This window comes from Pleurodeles waltl, chromosome 11 (assembly GCF_031143425.1).
Source record: "Pleurodeles waltl isolate 20211129_DDA chromosome 11, aPleWal1.hap1.20221129, whole genome shotgun sequence".
Classification (NCBI taxonomy): Eukaryota; Metazoa; Chordata; class Amphibia; order Caudata; family Salamandridae; genus Pleurodeles; species Pleurodeles waltl.
Window position 1 is genome coordinate 537,736,435 of NC_090450.1, and position 25,062 is coordinate 537,761,496.

At 47.2% G+C, this 25,062-nt stretch overlaps 1 protein-coding gene across 2 annotated transcripts in view; it reads right to left on the reverse strand.

The window, feature by feature from the left end:
* The window catches only part of PIWIL2 (piwi like RNA-mediated gene silencing 2), a 1,291,255-nt gene that overhangs the window by 739,192 nt on the left and 527,001 nt on the right, over positions 1–25,062 (reverse strand). For both annotated transcript variants that reach the window (XM_069213952.1, XM_069213950.1), the window contains exon 12: positions 17,539–17,652. In XM_069213952.1, the coding sequence (XP_069070053.1) occupies positions 17,539–17,652 (114 nt within the window). The remainder of the gene's footprint in view (positions 1–17,538; positions 17,653–25,062) is intronic.

Sequence of the window (25,062 nt, forward strand, 5' to 3'; positions counted from 1 at the left end):
CTGCCGCTTGCACATCAGACAGGAGACCCCGCATATCCTGAGGCAAATCAGGTACCACAGCCTTTGCCGCGTCCATCAGGGCATGAATATACCTGCCCAAAACACAAGTGGCATTTTTAGTTTTAAGGGCCTTACTGCACGAAGAAAAAGTCTTCTTGGCGGACTGTTCCATCCTTTTCGACTCGCTGTCCGATGGAGCCCCAGGAAAGGAACCAGAAGCTGAACGTGATTAGCACAAGGCCTAAACCACCAGACTCTCTGGAGTCGGATGCCGAGAGAGGAATCCTGGGTCCCCAGGAGCCACTCTATATCTTCTCACCACCGATCTGCTTACAGCAGTCAAAGATACAGGCTTCCTCCATACTTAAAAGATTGGTTCTGTAAGAGCCTCATTGAATGGAAGGAGTGGTTCTGCAGCAGCCGAAGCAGGATGCAAGACTTCCGTCAGAATGTTCGTCGTTACCTCAGCTGCCGGTAGCTTAAGGTCCAGAAAGTCCGCTGCCTTCCTTATCACCGTATGGAACGAGGCAGCCTCCTCAGTAAATTCACCAGGAGAGGCTAGATCCCCCCCTCAGGGGAAGTATCGAGACCACTCGCGGAGTCCAAACTCTGAAAGTCCCCCGGGGGCTCAACGATCTCTCCTTCCTCTGTTGAATCACGTTCTTCTGGATCCATTTGGACCTAGTAGACCCTGTGTACACAATGAAAATACAGGCCTGTTTCTGTTGAACACATTACAATGTTGAATTAACTAGGCCTTGAAGAAATGTCTATTGTGCTTGAAACGCTTTATGTTGCAAGGCTTGCTAAACTGACGGCCATCACAAGACACCACCGCATGCTAGCTTGCGAAATCCTCACTTCTAAAAGTACTAACGTATGCACTTATGGTTCCTCTTTCTCCACATATAGATGTATCACAAGACATTTGATTCAGAGGACATTGTGCAAGCTTCTTGTCCATGATTCTAACCCTTATATGGAGCATCACGTGTGCTATATAGAAAAAAGTTAATCATACGACATTATCAAGAACCAGTGAAATGTGTTAATGTGTCTGCGGTTTAATGCTATAAAAGATCATGCATTATTTCCTTGTGCAGACTGTTCGAGCTGGATTTTGCCCGCTCAGTCTCCATGTACATGTATTTCTTATTGTGTCTTATTAGTTCTTATTAAAAGTAATCTAAGGAAGAGCGTCTGGTCTCGGTTTGTTTTCTGAATTGTCTGGATCTGAAATACTCCGACTTGGCTTCGACAACTTGGCTTCGACATCTGGTGGAGGATTGCGGTTGGATTTACGATTTCGCCGGCACAGCTCCTGCCTCTCTGCGGAGGGGGGCAACGGCGTTTTGGGCTGATCGGGCCCCCTCCGGGGCGGGGTGCTGGTGCTGTCGTGAGTATCTGTCATTTCATCGGTCCCGTCTGTTTATGTTTTGAATTTTTTTTTTTCTCTTCTCCTCTCTCTCTCTCTTTTCGCAGAGGGTGTTGTATGGGGGGAGGTGGCGGGGTGATTTACGTTTGCATTTCTAAATGGAGTTGTGGATAATTGTACTATATGCTATTCCTATTAGCCTGCTGTTCTTTCTTGTTATGTTTGTTCTTTGTTTACGGTGGCATGCGGATGTTCCTGTCCCCATTATTCCAGGCTCTTCTAGAGTACCTCGTTCAGACATTCAGATGATGGCCGTCAGATAGCCACGGGCTGGAGTTTTGTGTTGATATTATCGTTTCTGCCTGATTGCGCCATTTCCTTCCCTCTTTTGTTCTCAGTGCCTAACGAATTCATGGTTCAGTAGTTGCTGTAAATATTAGCCAAGGGTTTCTGTTTATCCAGCAACGCTACATGTGTGAGACTGTTAATGGTATGGTCTCGGTACACAGTGGGAGGCGCTGTGTGGCCACAGCTCCCAACCAGAAAGGGTTGGTGCAGCATTTCCCAGCCAGAGGGGCTGCGGAGGAATATTCTGGCCGGTGGGGGTGGTGATTGTCCACCCCAGCAGGAAGGGCAGGTTGTGCCCGGTGATTTATCGAGTGGTAGTTGTCCACTGCAGTGGAGCAGGCAAGGCAGGCAGTGCCGTGTTCTCGCATATTTATTTATTTATTTTCTCTCTCTCTCTCTGCGCTGATAGCGTTGCAGTGTTGTGCTCTGTGGGGGCGTCGTATTGATTTTTTTTCTTTCTTCTCTCTTCTCTTTCTCTCTCTCTCTCTTGCTGGTTAGATGGAGTTGAGTGAGATGAATGGATGAGGTGTAGGAAAAGGGTGTTGGAGAGATAGACGGGGTGGATGAATTATGTGTTAGGATAGTAGTGAGAATATAGTGAGGAAGGAGATGTGTATTAACTGACTGACTCAAGCTGCGATTGTACCAGAACTCAGGAGCATTACGCCCGCCAATACCGTTACAGTGACTGATTACTACAACTGACAGGGTCTGCCTGTGCACCACACTCTACTGTCACCACGCACCAGCACAAAGGGTGGGAGGCATGACCATCACGTAGGGCAAGTACCTGTTTTTGTTATATTGTTATCGTATTGTCCTATATGTGATTGAGTGCACTGTTCACCATTGTTGCATTACCTGTGTGTCACCCGCCACGGATCTGGTCCGGTTCCTAATCCCATACAGCCGCACCCTGCCTCAGGGCAGGAAAGCAAGGGTGTGGGATCTTTGCCTTTCTCTCTTGACCTTCCTGTCATCTTTTATTTGCTAAAAGGACGCCAGTGTACGCCGTCACCAGCACCTTGGCACTGTTTTTTTTCATTCCAAACTTGTGCATGCTTGCGGTGAACAAGGCTGCGTGTACTGTTGTGTGATTGCAGACAAACTCTCCGCTTCACTAATAACAAATGCAGTTGGCAGTGCTGATTTGAGTGCGGGTTTTCCTCATGTGTCATTTGATATGAGCGGCAGAAATAGCCGACTCCCTGGTGTTTCCTGGTGTGACCGAACTGTTTACGTGAAGTGGTAAGGGAAAGCGGTGACCTTTTATTTAGCTATGGGGAACCCCTTTAGCAAGGAACATTTGAACACACGCCAAATCACACCCCCTAGGGATAGTCCTGCCTACCAAGTAGCCGTTAAGCAAGGACTACATGCATTAATGTTTCTTGACAAATGGCACAGGCTGATGGCAAGGCGACCCGACTTACAGTTTCCAAGTAATGGCACATATGACATGAACAAGTTGTCATACTTGAGACAAATGCTGATTCTAAAGGGACGTAAGATTCATAACCTTGAATGGGACTCTTTCTACTCATGCGACTATTGCCTAGACATACCAATGACATAAAAGCTAAAGTGTGCAAGGAATTGGTGGTGTTGAAAGACGGATTTTATTCTGAAAGACAGAGGAATGAGAAGAGGGAGGAGCGGAGGGATAAAATGCTTGATATGGTAGGAACATTCCCATGTCTTCCTGTGGTAGGTGCACCATCACAGGAACACAGTATGCAGGGAACGACAAAGGAAGAGACAGAGGACGCACTCATAGAAGACATACTGATGGGGAGGTTAGGTAATGAGAACAAAACAGTGAGTTCGGAGGAAAAAGTGCACGTTGAGCACTTAGTGACAGGTACAGAGCCTCCTGAGCTATCTCTGGCTCAGAAAACTGCAGCCTGTGAGCTCGCACATGGTTTAATAAAAGAGGAACTAACAAAAATGAACCTTGAACGATTGAAAGACTTTCAAATGCTGCAGGAAGTCAGAGAGGAAGTGGCCCACATTGCTCACAAAACGAACAAGGGAAGTGACAGTTTGTTGGCGCAGGCTACAAAGAAAGGAAATGGACCAAAATTGTTGAATACACTTTGGAAACAGCAGTTCCAAGATGCGTCCAGGGACAGTAGTGAAGGGACAAAGGGATTGCATGAGATAATATGGGAGATATGTATTTTCACACACCACACAAAGCATAACATTGATATTTTGACAAGGTTTTTAGACGGAAGTCTATTTGAAAGGAGGAACAGCCTCACAGGAACACAAACGAAAGGAAATTCACCATACGGTACACCGAGTGCTTCTCCCAGCACACTAAGAAAGACTACGTTCCTGAAATCAGACAGAAAAAATTGTCGTGCCATACTCCCAGATCTCATTGATAGAAGACAGACATTTGCGGAGGTAGAAAGAGATAACAATAGGGAATACAGAGAGGAACTTCTGGCCATGGCGCGATAAGAACTGATGGCCCTAGGCCCTGAGATACACCAGATATATGCTCGCTACACTAACAGCACAAGTCCCCTGCCAACAGAATACAGTTGGGACACTTCTCAAATGAGTTTCACAGATGCAGACGTGCCATCCTGGAGAAACGACAAATTGTCTGAAAAACTGGAATACGCTATATTAAAATTACAGAAATGGAAAGAATTGAAAGAAGGGTTAAAAGCAGCTCAGGTCCTGCAGAGCCTAGAGAAAAATAAGGAAGGGACAGAACAGGTACAGACAAAGATGATGCCTCTGAGAGAAGTCCCTTCGTCCTCCTTAGGGGAGGATGGCCATACCCCAACATATGTCTATGTACCTTGGCATAGAGCTGACCTGTTTTCCTTCACCAAAGACTTCCCAAAATTACGCGATGAGCCACACAAATGGTACTCAGAATTGAATAGAATAGTGGCAATGGGAGAAATGCTGTGGAAGGATTTGAACATGTTATTCAGTATAATAATACCACGAGATTTATGGGAGGATTGTAAGAAGGTGGTAGGATGGCCGACAGAGGAACCGGTGAGGGGAAAAGGGGGGGCACCGGGACAAGAGGTACAAACTCATTTACAAACTTCTTTTGTGTGTTGGCAACAAGAACCCATTGACAAAGTGTTAGCAGCAGCCAGGTTTTGCGCAGACTATCAAACAAATATCCAAAGGGCAGATGATGAGAAATTGAAAAAGGATAAGGTAAAACTAATGGTGGCACAAGAACGATTTTACAATAAGAATCAAATCAGGGGTAGGGGCAGGGGCAGAGGACAGGGTGAACGGGTACTTTTCACGCCCCGCCAGGTACCACCTGTTTCCACTGTATCCAACAGGGACACTGGAAGGCAGATTTCCCTTTTTTAGCCAGGCGACAAAGAGGTAGAGGTCAGCAGAGACAACAACAGGGCAGTATACAACACGGGACACAACAGTTACTACCCCCACCTTATACTAACAATGCATATGATGCTGCCACTGTAAATGACCCGGCTTGTGCAGGGTGGGGTACATATCATGACATACCACAGGCACCTCAGGGGGGACATGGGTTTCCATACCCACCTCCTGTGGAGACATTTCACAGGCCCAGTACTGTCGGTTGATCAAGAAGGTCCATATGTAGATGGAACAGTGCTAAGTAGAACTGTGCCCTTTTTAGTTGACACTGGGGCCACTATGTCAATGCTAAAGGCCTCTGATTTACCCAACGCACCATTATCAGCAACTCAAATAACAGCCGTAGGTTTGACAGGACAACCTATGAGTGAATACTTAACACAACCATTGAAATTCAAAGTAGGCCCTATTACTGTAAATCACCAATTTATTTTTGGGAGACACTGTCCAGTAAATTTGCTAGGAAGGGATCTCCTATGTAAATTACAGTGCACCATCAACTGCTCACCTGAAGGGATCTTCCTGGAAAGCAAGGAGAATGGGATAGCATTACAGGCTTTCATGGGATGTGACTCCAGAGGCAAGGGACAAGAACAAAGTCTCCCACAATAATTACAAGACTCGGTCCCCAGTGAAGTGTGGGCAAAGGGGCCAAATGATGTGGGAAGAATATTAGATTGCCCCCCAGTGCGAGTGACACTGCACCCTGGAGCCCGTCTACCACAGGTGCCACAATACAAAATAGCCAAAGAGGGAGAGGAGGGGATAGCTCCAGTAATAGAAGAGCTTCTAAAGAAGGGGATACTGCGGGAGGTACGACACAGCCCATGCAACACTCCTATTCTCCCTGTGAAAAAGGCAGCGAAAGGACAAGATGGGTCCCCGGTATACCGATTTACTCAAGATCTTAGGGAACTGAACAAGGCAGTTATACCATCATTCCCTGTGGTTCCCAACCCAGCCACCATCATATCAAACATTCCCAGTACAGCTAAGCACTTCACAGTCCTGGATCTCAGTAATGCCTTTTTCTCAGTGCCTCTTCATAGGGAGTCTCAGGGTCTATTCTGCTTTACGTACAAAAATAGAAAGCTAACATATACTTGTCTCCCTCAGGGGTTTGTAGACAGTCCAACATTATTCTCAGACGCTTTAAGAGCAGACTTGGCATCATTGCACTTTGCAGGAGGATCAACTTTGATACAATATATTGATGATTTGTTGCTAGCCTCACCATCACAGGAAGCATGTGTCCAGGACACCGTGGCCCTACTCTGTCACCTTGCCATAAAAGGACATAAGGTCTCCCCAAAGAAGTTGCAGTTCTGCCAATCAAAGGTGAAGTACCTAGGGCACGAACTGTCACCAGGGTCCAGGAGATTGCTACCAGATAGGATAGCAACAATAACTCAGCACCCCAGGCCACAAACACAGAAGGAGGTGAGGGCTTTCCTTGGGGTGGCAGGTTACTGCAGGCATTGGATACCGAATTTCTCCCTGATTGCACGACCACTTTTGAATTTAACACACAAGGATGTGCTAGACAAAGTACCATGGTCAGAAAACTGTGAAGAGGCTTTTCAGAAATTAAAGTTCGCATTGTGTGCGGCACCAGCATTAGGCCTCCCAGATTACACCAAAGATTTCCATTTATTTTGCCATGAAAAAGATGGTTGCTCCTTAGGGGTTTTGGCACAAAAACAGGGCACCTTCTACTGCCCGGTGGCTTACTATTCGGCTACCCTGGACCCAGTAGCAGCTGGTCTTCCCCCATGTCTGAAGGCAGTAGCAGCGGCCGCCTTAGCAGTGGAACAATCAGAAAACATTGTTCTGGCTCATACTTTGGTGTTACATGTCCCACACGCAATTGACACATTACTAACTACCACTAAGACCCAGCACCTGACAAATGCTCGCCTCTCACACTATGAGTTGACACTATTGGCACCACATATAAGGATAAAGAGATGCACAACATTGAATCCCTCCTGCCTGTTGCCTACCGAAATGGATCACGATGATCCCACCATAGATAATTCTTTCCACGATTGTATTATGGCAGTCGACACACACACCAAGGTGAGGCCAGATCTCAGAGACACCCCATTCCCTGAGGCCGAGGGTGATTTGTTTGTGGATGGTTCATGCATTAGGGACCACACAGGGATGCTACAAGCAGCCTATGCTGTTGGGACGGCCAAAAGACTACTTGAAGGAGGAAGGCTATCAAAGATTAAAAGAGCCCAGGCAGCAGAATTAGTAGCACTAATCAGAGCATGCAAATTAGCAGCAGGAAAGACAACGAATATTTACACAGACAGCCAATATGCTTTTGGGGTCACTCATGATTTCGGTCAACTGTGGGCAATGAGGGGATTTCTCGCTTGAGCAGGCCAACACATACAACATACTTCATTGATTGTTGCCTTGTTCTAGCTCTACTACTGCCCAGAAAAATTGAAATTGTAAAATGTGCAGCCCACACTTCTGCTAAGGACTATGTTTCTGTGGGAAATGCTTTTGTTGACAAAGAGGCACGAAGAATAGCCCTCAGTGGGTGTGAATATGTAATGGCCCAGGTTAAACCCACCACAATAGTTAAGGAGGAAAGTACATATTTTGATCCAAAATGTATTCAACAGCAGGCTGATGGGTCAGAACTAACAGATTGGGAAAAGGGCGGTTGCAAGACAGACGGGGAGGGTGTGTGGGTGGGACCCAACTGTAAAATATGTCTACCATCCACGTTACTGTCCTCTATGGCACGCCTTTTCCATGGCCCCTCACATGTGGGTAGGGATGGAATGATATGACTGTTTTCACAATGTTGGTTTAATACCAAATATCGGCAATATGCAGAACATTTATGTAAGAGATGCACGGTTTGTGCACAGTACAACACGGGAAAAGGTACACCAACCGCTTCAGGCCATTTCCCACCGCCACATGGACCCTTTGAAAGCCTCCAAATGGACTTCATTGAGATGCCCCCGGTATACAAGCTAAAATATGTTTTGGTAATAGTTTGTATGTTCAGCAAATGGACTGAGGCATACCCCACCAGGAACTGTGATGCACAAACTGTGGCTAAGTGCCTTTTAAAAGAGTTAATACCACGTTTTGGGGTGCCGATTCTTTTAAGTTCAGACAATGGACCAGGATTCATTTCACATGTTATTCAGGGCCTTTGCAAAGGGCTGGGAATAACACAAAAGTTGCATTGCGCATACCATCCACCTGCAGCAGGGGCAGTAGAGAGAAAAAATGGGGTGTTGATAAACAGAATAGGGAAGATATGCGCAGTGACTAAACTATCTTGGATTGATGCATTACTATTAGCGCTCCTCGCTATGAAAAGTACCCCTGATAGAGTCACAAAATTAAGTCCACAAGAGGTGCTATTTGGGCGCCCCATGAATATTCCAGGCCACATGTCAGTTGCCCCATTGGCAATAACAGATGATCTTTTGTTACAATATTGCAGGAAGATAACAGAGACGTTACGCTGTCTTCACCGCCAGGTACTGCAGGCCCTGCCAGATGGAGGAACGCCACCAGAACACGGACTACTGCCTGGCAACTGGGTTTGGGTCAAGGCCCACACTAGACGCCATTGCCTTCAACCACGGTGGAAAGGGCCTTACCAAGTCCTACTGACAACAGCCACAGCGGTCAAGTGTGAGGGTCTCAAATATTGGATCCACAGCTCACACACCAAGAGAGCAATTGAACCTGAGGTCATCCAGCCACCACCTGCGGTACCCATAAAGGTCACACCTGCACCGCAGGAGTACAACCTTCGATCAACAAGAAACACCAAACAACACTGACAGGGCTGCTCGTGCTGCACTCCTACAGGAGTCAGGAGGTGCAAGCGGGCCCTGCGGTGAGACTACAGGGCTGCTCGTGCTGCACTCCTACAGGAGTCAGGAGGTGCAAGCGGGTCCTGCGATGAGACTACAGGGCTGCTTGTGCTGCGCTCCTACAGGAGTCAGGAGACGCAAGCGGGTCCATCAAAGAGTTCTTCATAGACTGCTCGTGCTGCACACCTCAGGAGAGGGATGGGTTTAAGCGGGTCTTACCTGAATATCTACGTATATCATGCAAGTGGTTTCAAGTGCTAGTAACCTCTGACACCACTCTGTGACGTGCCAACAAGAAGATACTGAGAATAAGAGATTAACAGACAAGGACTAAACAGTGCAATTTGTGACACCTGGAGTAGAATAATGCCTAGAAGAAGAAGAAAGGAGAAAAAGTGGCCTATGGTACTAACTGCCATATGTACCGCTGTTCCAGCAATAATTAGCACTATAATAATTATTATATATCATGAAGAAATACAAATCCCATATCTGGACCAAGAACAGTATATAAATAACAATGTAAATAAAATAGGGATTACCATTGCAGTGAAACAAGAACAAGGAGAGAACTCTAGTGTGGTAGAAAGGGTGGGGAACAGGACACAGTGGATAAAATATACCAAATGGGAGGTAGATGGGAACAATTACAGGGATAATGCATTTGTGCAAATGGTTTAAATTTTATAAGGAATTGGCAAATGTGTCTGATTGCTATATTTGTACACATTTACCCACCTCTGCCCAGGGAAGGACAGATTACGCCCAGATTCCTCTTCCTCAGTATGCTTCATGTCACATACTAAACAGCATGTTTGCAAAGGAAGTAAATGGGACTATAAAGAGAAGACCACCTAAAAGGAAGAGGAAGGTTGGAAAAGGAAGATTAAAGCAGGGAAACAGTGGGGCGGGAAGAGAAAGTAAAGGAGGAGGTAGGATGGGTGTGTGTGGACAACTCGTACCGGAAAAAGGTGAAACAGAGCTGCTGGAAGCTTTCAACATAGGAAGAGATGAGGGTTATGTACAGGGGGAGAAGAACAGATATATCACAAATGTCCCTTTCTATACATAAGGAGAAAAAGGGGTCATGGTGTTTTCGATACCTCAAAGGCAGCATCCCAAGGCCAAATACATTTTATGATAAGGTGTGTCGAATGGTTACACCAGTAATGAAATGCCCTAACATACACCTCCCCAACCATAATAATAGCAGCATAAAGGTAGGAGAAAGCACCTGCTCCAAATACTCTGATTTGGATAACATACGGAAGGGCCCAGAAGGTTTGTCTATAGGTCTCTCAGCTCCAAGGGGAATATACATAGTAGGCGGGACATCTGCATATTTTAGACTGCCTGCAGAGGGGCAGGGCTCCTGCTATCTGGCGTTCGTACTACCCCGAATGTTGCATATAACAAATTTGACCAATGCAACACAAGAGGCACCCGGTAGGGTATGAAGAAGAAGGGCACCTACTTTGTTGGATAGGTTCATAGCAGTGGAAGGAATATTTGTGATGCCATTAGGGATAGCGCATTCAGAATATCAAATGCACAGATTGGCAGTATTGGTAGAAACATTAGCAAGTTCTACTGCAGCAGCCTTAGGTAACATTACTGAAGAACTTACAGACTTAAGAGCTGTTGTAATACAGAACAGACTTACATTACACATCATTTTAGCAAGAGCCGGTGGTGTATGTAACGTGATCCATCAGGAATGCTGTGTTTTTATACTGGACAACAGTGGGAATGTAAGGATGGCAATAGGGAAAATAGAGGTGGTAGAAGAAGGAGCAAGGAAAGTGGCAGATGTGACGGAAATAGGAGGAATACTAAAGGACATTGCAGCATGGTTCCGTGGTTGGGGATCCTGGCTGATAGAAGTACTGGTGGTGGGAATAGTAGGATTTATAACATTATGTGTGTTGATAAGGGTGTGTCCTTCCTGTTTGAACATGTTAATGAAGAAAATGTGTCATAAGGACACTGAGCACCATCGTAAGAGAAGGCATGAGAATGAGGCCAGGGAAGATGATGCTATTGAAATGACACCTGTCCATCAGGATGATTAAACTGTCAATGAGTGTTTTCATTGGGTATCAGAGGGCGGAATGTGGAATCACGTTCTCCTGGATCCATTTGGACCTAGTAGACCCTGTGATACACAATGAAAATACAGGCCTGTTTCTGTTGAACACATTACAATGTTGAATTAACTAGGCCTTGAAGAAATGTCTATTGTGCTTGAAACGCATTATGTTGCAAGGCTTGCTAAACTGACGGCCATCACAAGACACCACTGCATGCTAGCTTGCGAAATCCTCACTGCTAAAAGTACTAACGTATGCACTTATGGTTCCTCTTTCTCCACATATAGATGTATCATAAGACATTTGATTCAGAGGACATTGTGCAAGCTTCTTGTCCATGATTCTAACTCTTATATGGAGCATCATGTGTGCTATATAGAAAAAAGTAAATCATAAGACATTATCAAGAACCAATGAAATGTGTTAATGTGTCTGCGGTTTAATGCTATAAAAGATAATGCATTACTTCCTTGTGCAGACTGTTCGAGCTGGATTTTGCCCGCTCAGTCTCCATGTACATGTATTTCTTATTGTGTCTTATTAGTTCTTATTAAAAGTAATCTAAGGAAGAGCGGCTGGTCTCGGTTTGTTTCCTGAATTGTCTGGATCTGAAATACTCCGACTTGGCTTCGACAACTTGGCTTCAACACCTCCAGGAGCTGCTTTCTATACTTTTGCTCCTCCGAAAGCCTCAGAGCCCTTCTTCTTGGGCACAGCCTGGCCTCTATCCTCAGCGTCGACATAGAATTGGCCGACGGCAACGACCTCGGCTGACAGGGCCCAGGAGACACACTCCGGTCTCTGGATTTGTCTGACGCCGGATCCATCGGCGCCATAGATAAACGGGCTCTCTTCCCCGGCGTCGGCTGGATTCATGGCGACGTCAACGGCGCCACCAAATCCACAGAAGCCATCAGCGCCGAAGGTCTCCTCAGTGAAGCCAACAGCAAAGGCGCCAGACCGGCACCCTCTGCTGGACAGAAGAGCATGAACGGCGTCGACTTGTATGAAGACGAAACACCCAATCCAAAAGCCAAGGGACCTGGGGGACCAGCCAGTGCACCACCAGGGGCCATGAAGTTAAAGATAATAAACACAGCATTCAAGAATGCCACCGGATCCGCTCCTGGAGCCGGGAATGCTGGATACTCCTGCGGCGTTGGCGCTCGATCAGGCCACTCCGACTGTGCTGCAGGCAAGAAGCCAGGACTCTGGGAGGCTCAACCACCTCAAACGACGACGGCGCTGGAGAAGCCTGAGGGCTCTCAGGCTGAGGAGTCACCGTCGGACCGACATCCCACGTCGGATGACGCTGAATAGATGGTGACCTCGACCGGGATCGGTCCCTCTCCGAACGGCGCCGGGAATCATGTCTACGCCGGGAATCATGTTGACGCCGCCTCTTATGCCACCTCAAGGACTTCCCTGAAGATGACCTCCGATGTCTATGCTTTTCTTTCTTTTTAGCCTTGGTCAAAAACAGCTTGGCCTCTCGCTCCTTGAGCGCCTTTGGGTCCATTTTCTGACACGAACCACACTCCTCTACGTCGTGCTCGGAACTCAAACACCACAAACAGTCATTATGCAGGTCCGTCACTGACATACGACCCCCGCACTCTCTACAAGGCTTGAATACTGATTTACGAGGTGGAGACATTTTAACAAAGTAACCCCTTCGAGAAACAGTAGCTCCCCAAGAGCCAGGGGAAAAACAGTTATGCTTCGAAGGCACGGAAAAAAGGGAACTGACGTCAGCACGCTGGCCAGGCCCTCTTATTGCCACGATGACTTCAGACGGAGTCGCGTGGGAGTCGGGCAATAGTGACGTCCTCATCGACATGCAGAGCTGGGAAGAAAATTTCTGTCGAATGCTGGCGCATTGGGAGAATCCATTAGGCGAGGAATCCTCAGGTACTTGTATCCATCAGAAACTTCGTTATAAGGCAAGTACGTTATCAAGCATAAATACTTTTTAGTTAAAAAAAAAAAAAAATCGACACTTTCAGAGTTCTTCAATGTTAATCCATGAGAGGAAAACACAGTCAGTAAACGAGCACTTAATGACGTCTCATGGGACCAATCTTGTAAATTTAAGATAAATACTGGGTAAGGGTCAGGACCATACCAACAGGCCACAGGTGCAGAGTTGCAGAACACATCGGGTGCCCAATGTATTTCAATGGGGATTGGTCTATGTGGATTTAGGCTGCAGGCTGCGTCTGAGGGGCTAGGTCATGAATGTGGGGTGCTCAGGACCTAGGTGAAAATATGGTACTCTTCACCAGGACCCAGGGACAATGGATGCAGGGGTGGTCTTTGGTGTTGGGTTTCCTTGTCATGGACCACTCGTAGTGGGGGGGGGGGGGGAGGGGGAGAGAGGACCTGTGGTCTGAGGATGCAGGTTTCGTAGTGGAGTCCAGGGTTGGTGAAACCACAGTGAACTTGAGCTCAGGAGAGCCGGGGGGGACGCCACTGACACCAGTGGTCCACTTCAACTCGGGCCGGCACCAACGGGTGCAGTGGTTGCTTTAGGTCTCAGGTTCTCTCACAGCAGGAGGGGGGGGGGGGGGGGGGGGGTGTCTGCATGCAGAGACTTCAGGGAGTCCAGGACCGGTGAAGCCATGATGGATTCTGACTCTGGACAGCTGAGGGACCTTGCTGGCACCGGAGGTCCATCCCTCTCAGGTCGTTGACAGTGGATGCAGTGGTGACAACAGGCATTGGGTCTTTGCAATTCCAGAGGTTCCTTTCTTTGGAGTTGGTTGGAGAGCAGGTCCGTTGCTCATGGGAGACTTGAGTCTTTTTTTAAGGCAGGCAGTCCTCGGAAGTTTCTGGAGGTGCAAATGCAGGACGAAGTGCCTTTTGGTGCAGAGTCCATCAAGGGGTGTAGACAGGAAGTCGGGCTGCTACCCAGTCAGCTGCTGCTGCTGCTTCTCCTCTTCCGCAGGTGAATCTCTTCTTTGTCCTTTTCTTCATGGATCGGAGTTCTATGATTAAGGGGTGCCACCTAAATACTCAATTTAGGGGTGTTACACAGAGTGTCAGATGGCAACCAATGAGTTGCCCACCTTTAGGGGGACTACACTCTTTCAATGACCACTTCCGCTGGAAAGTGGCCATAACCCTAGCCATAGTGGCCCAAATGCCTTCCAAACAAAGATGACGGAATTTAAAAAGTGGTACCCACTTCAGACCATCCACCTTCGGGGAGGGACTAGCATGAACTAGGCACATCTCCTAATCTGCCTAATTTTCCCACCTGTTGTACTGCCAAAAAAGGCAACCGGCCAGGCCTCTGAAGCTTCCCCTTCTGGAATGTCCATCTTGCCTGGAGGTGTCAACCACCCTGCCCAGTGCAGGATTTTGTCTCTGGGGCCCGAGAGCACTGGCTTTCACCTTGGGGGGGTCAGAAACATGGCTAAGGTGGCTTAACTGGTCAGGACCAGTCAGTTAACACACTAGTAGCTGGTAGGTTTTCAGAGGGCACTTCTAAGGTGCCCTCTGGGTGCATTTATTAATTAAATCGCTCAATGAAATCAGTGAGGGTTTATTAATCTGAGATGTTAGATACCAAACATTCATGGGTTCAGAGAAGCCATCATGTAGTTGGGAAACTCTTAGTGGGCAGTGTCCAGCACATCTATTTAAAATGGCTACCCTGTTCACTTACTATGTATAAGAATCAACAGACATTGCAGGGGCATATCGTCTAATGCATATATGCCCTCACATGTGTCCTGATTCACACTGTCTTAGGGGTGACTTACACCTGGCACATGCAGTGGTAGGGGATCTGGCACACAGGGATGTGTGACAGGTCTTGTTTTCAATTTTACCTGCACCAGCACACGCAGTCTGCAAAGTCAGCACAGTGTGGGTTTAGTCAGGGGTCCCTTGGGGTGGCATACATGGTGCTACAGCCTTCGGGGAAACTTCTTTAGTATCCTAGGCCCTAGATACCAGGAGTACCATTTACTGGGGGACTTACAGAGGATGCTAAAGCATTTACCAATTGTGGAGAACAACTGTGCAGTGGGGAAAGAGGTCTGGTACTGGGGACCTGGTTAGCAGAGACCCAGTACACTTTCTGTCAAAATCACATCAGATACCAGGCAAAGAGTGGGGGCTAACCATGCCAAAAAGGTGCTTTTCTACAAAGGCCCGTCAAACAGGCTGGTGAGTCTTCAAGGGCACTGTATTTTTTGTTGATCCGAGGTAAGACAGCAGCCACGTAGCTGGATTCTGCATTATGTTCGTATCCACCTGCCAGATGTAATCTATTATGGGATAGCACAAACAGATTATCTTTATGGCTCTTTGAAGTCGTATAAGACACAGTCCGACTGTTTCACAGTCATCGGAAGCTGAAACTTTTTTGCAGCCCTCTCCATAAGGTTATGGAATCCTCCTACATCATCGGGAGGAAAATCCAATGGTTGGGGGGCCAGTAGAGATGGTGTATTAATTGAGTTATCATCCCATTACAGGTTTGATCGATCCTCAGGAATCTCTCCTTCCTCTTGATCATACTCCGATGAAGATGGATTGCCTTTTGGGGGAGCCGCAATGTTGGATGCTGGGGTCATCCTGGGGGTCATTGGTGGTGTGATTGGTTCTGGAGTTTTTGGCAGTCGAGGCGGAAGGCCAAGCAGGTTCAGGAAATCTCCTTTGGTAATTTCTTAATATTCCCTGTAGGCCCTGCAATAAAGAGACACACTTTTATGATGTCTTGCTGTGCAGAAAACTGGTCAAGGCATTGATAGTGCTTTTCCTGATGTGCGGGTCTATCAGCAAACCTGGGCTGTTTGTAGTATTGGTATTCTTCCTCAAAATCCTGGCACTCAATCCTTAGCCCGAGGGACCATGTGCTGTTCCAAATGATCCCTTATCCTCACAGTCTTCTATATGCAAAAGGTGGCTTGGAGACACCTTGCTGGGAGAGTTGTGCTCTGGGTGCAGGAAATATTTTGAAAATTTTATGATAGTCAACAGTGTCATTGTTGACAACGTCGTCGAGCCCTTCATGCCTGTTAATGGAAGCAGGATCTTTGTTGACAAGGTCCTCGTCAAAGATGCTGGGGCCGTCGGCAGCAGGCTGTCATCGATGGCTGCTACTGCTGTGTCAACAGTGATTTCGTCGATGATATCTTCGTTGCCGGAATGGGCGCTGATGCAAGACTGAAAAGGCATCATCATTGTAGTCATCGATGTCGCCAATGTCAATGTAGTGCTCGTCCTCATCGATGGTGTCATCGTCGACAAACTTGTTGACAAGAGTTTTAAGGTGTTTTTTACCTTTGATGGTTCTGATGCAAATGTAGAGGATTGTTCACCAGATGTTTTTTTTTGGAGTTGCAGGATGAGATCTACTGTGCTCTGATGATATTTTTCCTGTTCTCTCCTTTTTGACAGCGCCTTTGACAGACTCATTCTAAGTTTTTAAGGCCTTTATAGATTCTTCTCTGGATTCCTTGTCACAGGATCTTTCCTTTCTACTTGACCTTTTGTGAGATGTCTACAAAGTGCCACTATCCTCTTCAGAACTGACTGATGGTTTACATATAGCCTTCTGGAGCCACAGAAGAAGCTTCCCCTCACAGTTTTTCAATGTTTTTCTAGAAAAGGTGCGACATATCTTTCCGTCTTTCACCTTATGCTGAGTGTGCAGGCAGTAAATACAATGCTGGTGGGGGGTCCTCTGCATACAGTCTTTTTCTCCCACAATAATTACAAGGTCTATATAACCCTTTTTTAGGTGTTTCAGACATTGCCAATAAAATAAGAAAGCTTACATTGCTAGCTTGTAGAAAAACTGAGCAGAGCTCAGGGAGACTCCCTTCACACAATGTGCAGTAGAAAATCTGAGAGAATTAAGCCTCTGTGTTGAGGGTTCTAACAGGGACTGTCGCCTGATTGGCTGGACTTTGGGTATTTTTTAATGGTGTGACTAAACTATTTAAGTGAATGTCCTTAACACTGTTTTCTATGTAGACACCCTACACTGTTATTTAATATTGCAGTGGGTCTCCCATTCGACAACAGGGAATGATTCAAGCATGTGGATCTATGTAATATCTAATACTGCAGAATATGTTTGCAAATTCAAAATCGCTCTAATAATGTGGGGCTGTTCCACTTGCTCCAGCTGGCTTAAACACCAGCACTGATTCACCAGTTCTGATTGTTATGTGTTAAGCCTCTCATGAATAGCACTTGTTTAGATCATTCAACTAGGCTGCTTTGGAGCTAATAGCTTGGGAGTCAGGACCTATGTGCATCATGTTTAGTACAGGAAGGTGTGGGTTGTCCTGCCCATGGTAAACAAGGTTTATTATTTTATTGTTAAGATTTATTTCTCAAAGAGGGTTCAAGAGTGTTAATATCAACCAAAAACCCAAGTGTTTTTTACATGTTCTAAAAGAAACTTTCTGGGCACATTTTCTATGCGTGTCAGATAAGAAAGACTTACATGATATCCAGTACTGAATCATTCCGAATAACTTTGTGAGCGACATCAGCCAATAAGAAGAGACCACCATCTGTCCTTCGAATACTGGCGGCATAACCTGGCCACACTTGTAACCTAAAAGATACACAGCATAGTGTGCTTTCAGACACATTTACAAAAGAACCAAGCAAATAAATTACTTATAAAAGAAACTGTTCTACAAAGAAAGTTACTTACAAGTAGTACCAGTTCTCTATCAAAAGTATCTTAACTGCATTCATGAACATTACAGTACCTCAGAGGATGTGCAGGATCCTTGATTACTCCATGCTTGTGCAAGATCAAGGAACATTTCTTCAGGAGAAACAAATCTTTTTAAAAAAACAATGGACTATAAGCACATCCTACTTCCATTGTTTATACTTAACGAAAATGAAAAACTATTTTAAAAAAAATCGAAACAGCACATGGAATTGCTTTACAATCGCAACACACCACAGTGACAGCTGCTCCGCAGTCAGATTTAGTTAGAAAGTAAGACTATCCAAGGCTCTTGCATTGTAATGGTTGTGTCAAGAAAAGTTTATACATTTAATGATGACACTCTTGAAATAGAACTAGTGCTACATTTTGTTTACCTGCATTAAGGGATCGCCATTAATATTCTCAACATCCGAATAGACTACCCACCTACTGCACCAAAAAACCTGCATATTGAATAGCCAACTTTGCTGGCAAGATAGAGAAGAATACTTTACTTACCTGTAACACCAGTTCTCGTCAAGGATATCTTCAATAAATTAATAATCCATGAACAATCCTGCCCATGGATGGGATCCTGGAAGACATTTTAAAGTGTTGAAAAAAAAACACTTCTATCAAAGCAACATTGGAAAAAAATACTTATGAAATAAAGAAAATAATTAAAACCAGTTCCATGAAAAGGTCCTTCATGCCCCCATTTTGAAAACAAAATTTGAAAGGAAATTGATAACATATCCATGCAGTTTAATGTAGGAGGCTGGCTCACTATATGGTGTACATCTGTAGATGATGCACCCTGCACTGAGTCCAGGCAACCCTTAGTGATAGTGCTAGAGGCTTTCCATTAACCAAAGCTCTTAAAATGGGTTCCTGTGGAGAGCAGCTAAGGCTTATCAGAGAGGGTGTAAAGCAATTGCAATAACCACAGTCAGTCAGTGGGTTTACACACAACAAAGAACCACACCGAGGCACTAAACTAACTCTGGTACATCTCCCAGCTGGATATATGAACACACAGAAATATACTTCAAAGCCGATAGGTACAAGCATATAATAACATGGGCCCTTATTTGGGGAGGAGAAGGCAAACCATATACTGAAAAAATGGGTAAGTAAAGTCACAGCTGACCAAGACTGATACTCAAGAATCCTAAGGACTGGGGACTGCTGGAAAAAAAAAAAAGTAAGCAGCAGGAATTCCCCGGGAGCCTGTGTGCGGAGGTGTCACCTAGTGTTGGGTGTCCCATATGACAACACTGGGGTTAGGAAAAGGTTGGAAATGGACCCTCCCCAGAGGACCTACACCAAGGAGCCAGGATGCACAGGGGTGACATTTTCTCTGAATTTCCCGTTGAAGTCAATTGGGACCTAGGCTGTCCAGCTGCTGCCATGACCCGTGGACCAGGTTGGTGGCACCCAGGCATAGATTTCAGACAAGGAGCACCTCTAGAGAGAGGGGACGGAGTCTAAACCACCCGGAGGTGCCCAAAGGGTGCAAGTGGCACTGCCCACCCTTCTCGTGGATGTTTTACTGTTGAACGTTTGTCGTGAAGGTGCAGCTATGGCGTCCAGGCAATACAGAAGCAATCAAGGAGTAATCCATAAGCTGTGCCATGCCAGCTGTCGATTGCTGAAGGGTCAGAGGCCAGCAGGACCACCAACAAGCCTTGAAAAATAAAAAAGAAAGTTGCAAAAAAAGTTGCAGAAATGGGGACCAGCAAGTTCAGAGGGATTCAACCTTTAAAGTTAAGTCAGGAGTCAAGACCGGTCTCAGCAGTGAGGAGAGCCAGAAAGAATCGATGGAGACCTCAGGAGGACCCTCTGGCAGCAAGAAAAAGGAGTCCTGAGGAGGCATCAGCAGCACAAAGACGCCAGGTCAGACCTCTAGAGAGCCAAAGAACCACCACCTGTGTTGCAGAGCCTTGAGGAGTCTGAGGGACAGAAGGATCCACAAACCAGTCGTACATGTTGAGGTGCCTGTGGATGTATGGGAGATTCCTTCTGGATGTCCTTAGTGCAGGCAGAGTCCTTGTAACTCTAGAGGATGCACAGCCACAGAAGTTGCAGAGTTCTTGCAATGCTCGGGGACAAAGTTGCAGTAGGAGCCCTCCTACCAGATGCAGTCTTGGCTTGGTTTCCAGCTACATCCAGCAGCAGAATCTGGTGTCCAGGTTCCAGAAGAAGTCTTGAAGACAAATCTGTGGTCCCACCCTCAGGGGAGCTTTTAAGTTACCCAAGAAGAGGGTTGGATGACTTCTGTGGTGACCAATCTATTTGTGGGGGGGTGGGGGGGGGAGGTGCTTGTTGAATCTTTCAACTAGACCAGTGTCCAGAGGATGATAGGTGGTGGTGAATTTGCAACTTACACCACACTCTTTCCACACAGCCTTCAGGTAGTCAAACATGAAGTGTGCACTTCTGTCTGACACCACCTCCTTAGGGAAGCAAACTCTGGTCCTTAGGGAAGCCCACACTGAAAATCATTCTTAACAGGGCATTGGCCACTGCAGGAGCTGTAGTGGTCGTAAGTGGAATAGCTTCTGGGTACCTGGTGGCATGGTCCACTACCAGCAAAATAAATCGGCTCCCAGAGGCTGTAGGAGGGTCTAAGAGACCAACAATGTCCATCTCTACCCTCTTAAAGGGAACCCCACCCACTGGAAATGGGATTAAGGGGGCCTCTGTAGTGTCACCTGATTTGCTACCAGCTTGGCAGGTGACCCAGGAGCAACAAAACTCCTTTGTGTCTTCAGACATATGGGTGTCTTCAGACATATGGGCCAGTGAAAGTGAGGAACAAGTCTGTCCCAAGTCTTGCTTTGCCCAAGATCTCCTGTGAGGGGTATGTCATGTGCTAGGGTCAATAGAAACGCCATAAATTTCTGAGGTACAACCAACCTCCTGGTAGCACCAGGATTTGGGCCTCTAGCCTCAGAGTATAGGAAACTATCTTCCCAGTAAATCCTATGGGATCCACTGAAGTCCCATGCCTCTTCTGCAGCAGCTTGCTGCCTGAGACCTTTCGGAGAGGGGTGGGATTTCTGCCCTAGACTTAATTTCCACCCAGAGGGTCTCCCTGTCCCAAACTCCTTTGCTGTGTCAGGCCCAAGCTCCTCTGGGGCAGTTCCCTCATAAGGGGCAAGATCCTGAGGTGACTGATCCTAACTTGAGGTCTTGAGGGAGGCTAACTTTTTACCCTTTTTACTTCCCATCTTGTAAGCTGCTTGGGCCATTGTTCCAGGCTCCACTGCTCCTTCTTCGCCCTGTTTCGTGACCTGTGCCCTTGTTGCCACAAACACACTCTCATGGATGCCCAGCAAGGATGCATGGGCCTGCAACTCCACTTCAGCCCATGCTGAAGTTTGCAAATCACTGCCTATAAGACACTACAGGAATAGATGAGGATACCACAACTTTCTTAGGGCCAGTATCCCCGCCCCCAGTTGAAAGTAACCACTGCCAAGGGGTGGCACTTAGTGATGCTGTCTACGCTGGTTACTTGGTATGTATGACCAAGTAAGATCTGCTCATGTGACAAGTTTTCCAGTCACCATGGTGACACTTGCACCTCTGTCCCTGTAGGCCTCTGCCTCAATACCATTAATAAAAGGATGCTGCCTGTATTTCCTCATGTTAGGAGGAAGGCAGCCAATGTAAGCTCAATGTCTCCCTCTGATACTAGGACAGGCTCAGTGGTTTTTCTGACGAGGCCAGAGTCCACTGCAGTACCTAAGGTGAACCCAGCTATAACCCTTGGTTGTGGTACTACTATTGGTGCATGTAGGAAGGTACACTCTTGTTGGCATGTTACCCCCAGTTTCTGCCTGATTTCAGTGTGTATGACTGTGTCACTGGGATCCTGCTAACCAGGACCCCAGTGATTTGCTCTCTCTCTCCTAACCCAGCATTTCATCCAAATTTGGCATACTGGTGCCCCCTTATAAGTCCCTAGTATATGGTACCTAGGTACACAGGGCATTGGGGCTCCAGGGGATCCCTACGGGCTGCAGCATTTCTTTTGCCACCCATAGGGAGCCCATGCAAAGGCTTCTAAAAGGCTGCCATTGCAGCCTGTGTTCAATGGTGCATGCACCCTTACACTGCCATTTACACTGCACCAGGTCACTTATAAGTCACCCATATGTCAGGCCTTCCAACCCTGAAGGCTGGGTGCAGAGTACCTGTGGCTGAGGACACCCCTGCACTAGCAGTGGTGCCCCTCACATTGTCCAGAACAATTTTTCCAGACCTCATGGGTGCGGAGACGCCATTTTATGCGTGCACTGGACACGGGTCACTACCTATGTACAGCTTCACAATGGTAACTCCGAATATGGCCATGTTTGGTATCAAACATGTTGGAATTATACCCCAAGGCTTTTGCAAGCCACAACTGCTGCCACCTCACAGACAGGTTTCTGCCCGCCTGTTGCTCAAGCAGCTTGAGCCTAGGAAAGCAGAACAAAGCATTTCCTTTGAGAAATAGCTGTTAAAGGCATGGGAGGGGTAGCCTCCCAGATCCAATGGAAATGCTTTGAAGAACACAGATGGTGCCTTCTATGCATAATCCAGTCTACACCGGTTCAGGGACCCCCAGTCCCTGCTCTGGTATGAAACTGGACAAAAGAGAAGGGAGTGACCACTCCCCTGTCCATCACCACCCCCAGGATGGTGCTCAGAGCTCCTCCAGAGTGTCCCTGGGTTTTGCCATCTTGGATTCCAAGTTGGCAGGGCACTCTGGGAGCATCTGAGTGGCCAGGGCCAGCAGGTGACGTCAGAACCCTCCTCTGATAGGTGCTTACTTGTGTATCTGAACAATCACCCTTTCATGGCTATTTAAGGTCATCTCTCTTGGGTGGTTCTTCAGATTCAGATGGCAAAGCTCCAGCAGGAATCCTCTGCATCCTTTATTTCACCTTCATACCGAAGAAACTGCATCTGGACCCTCCAGGAACTCTACAACTGCAACAAAGAGGCAAAGACGGCTTCTGAAACATTGTATCTTCAGCTCTTGCCTGCAACTGCAACTGCTTCCCGGTCGTGCTTCCCAGAGAACAGCCAGTCTTCAGCCTGCAACAGAAGAACAAAGGAATCTCCCTTGAAGTGAAGGAGTCACTTCCATGCTTCGGCAGGCACCCCTCTGCAGCGACGACCAGTGGCTTGGGTCCCTCTCCTGAAGAAGTGCATGGATCCAGCAACATGGGTGGTGGATTGAAGTGGTCCCGACGGTCTTGGCATCCAACTGTCCAACTATGGTGGAGGTAAGAGTTTGCCTCCTCACGCGAGCCAGTACCACCGTGCACTGCGTGTTTTGCAGTTGCCAAGGCTTGTTGGCATTTTTCCACGAAGTTCCTCTTGCACCGTGCAGCTCCAGCCCCCAGCACTCTATCCTGAGACGCACAGCTTCCTGAGTGGTTCTCCGGCAGTATGGGATCCCTTTGTGTAGGGCTGCGTGGGCGTCCTTTTGCACCTTCTTTGTCCCTGTGCTGTGGGACTCCTGTGCATGCTGTCTGGTCTTCTGTGGGCTCTCTGAGTTGCTGAGAGCTTCCTCTGTCTCCCCGTCCTGGGTAGAGAACAGTAGGTCCCTCCTGGTCCCAGGCAGCGCCATTTTCCGCTAACCACGAGCTTTGCGTGTGCCAGGGCTTGTTGGCAGAATCCGGCATCACAAATCAGACTGCAATCATCCATCCGGTGTTGGACATCATCTGCACCAACCAGGAACCTGCATCCGTCTTCTTGGGTGCAGTACTAACTGATGTTCTTCACCGGTGGTTCTTCCTTTGCATCTTCATCCGGGTTAGCAGGGGCTCCTGTTCTCCCTGGACTCTTCAGTGCTTCTTGGACTTGGTCCCCTTCTTTCCACAGGTCTTCAGATCTAGGAATCGTTGGTGTCTTGCAGTCTCTTCTGGTTCTTGCAATATCTTCTTTCTCGTGTTATTGTGTGTTCTAGGAAAGTTACTGTGATTTACTCCTGCCTTCCTGGGCTCTGGGGTGGGTTCTATTACTTACAGTTGGTGTTTTCTAATACTCCCAGCGCCCCTCTACACAATCACTTGCCTAGGTGGGAAACAGACTTTCGCATTGCACTGTCTTAGAATATGGTTTGTGTTCCCTGTAGGGAAATGCCTCCCTTGCCATGGTTACCCCCTAACTTTTTGCCTTTTGTTGATGCCAGTTATGACTGAAAGTGTGCTGGGACAATGCTAACCAGGCCCCAGCACCAGTGTTATTTCCCTAAACTTTACATTTGTCTCCACATTTGGCACACAGACAAGTCCCTTGTAACTGGTACCTCTGGTACCAAGGGCCCTGTGGCCAGGGAAGGTCTCTAAGGGCTGCAGCATGTCTTATGCCACCCTGGGGACCCCTCACTCAGTGCATGCACACTGCCTCTCAGCTTGTGTGTACTGGTGGGGAGAAAATGATTAGGTCGACATGGCACTCCCCTCAGAGTGCCATGCCATCAATCCACTGCCTGTGGCACAGGTAAGTCACCCCTTTAGCAGGCCATACAGCCCTAAGGCAGGGTGCACTATACCACAGGTGAGGGCATAGTTGCATGAGCACTATGCCCCTACAGTGTCTAAGCCAAACCTTAGATATTGTAAGTGCAGGGTAGCCATACAGTATATGGTCTGGGAGTCTGTCAATTACGAATTCCACAGTTCCATAATGGCTACACTGAAATCTGGGAAGTTTGGTATCAAAATTTTCAGCACAATAAATGCACACTGACGCCAGTGTGGGATTTATTGAAAAATGCACACAGAGGGCATCTTAGAGATGCACCCTCTATACCAGTCCAATTCCTGCCACAACCAGACGAGTTTCTGGCCACATGGGGTGAGTGCCTTTGTCACTCTGTGGCCAGGAACAAAGCCTGCACTGGGTGGAGGTGCTTCTCACCTCCCCCTGCAGGAACTGTAACACTTGGCGGTGAACCTCAAAGGCTCATACCTGTTGTTACAGCGCCCCAGGGCATCTCAGCTAATAGGGTTGTCCGCCCTTCTGGACACAGCCCCCACTTTTGGTGGCAAGTCCAGAGGAGATAATGAGAAAAATAAGGAAGAGTCACCCACCAGTCAGGACAGCCCCTAAGGTGTCCTGAGCTGAGGTGACCCCTGACTTAAGAAATCCTCCATCTTGGTTTTGGAGGATTCCCCTAATAGGAATAGGGATGTGGCCCCCCTTCCCTCAGGGAAGAGGCACAAAGAGGGTGTAGCCACCCTCAGGGGCAGTAGCCAATGGCTACTGCCCCCCAGACCTAAACACACCCCTAAA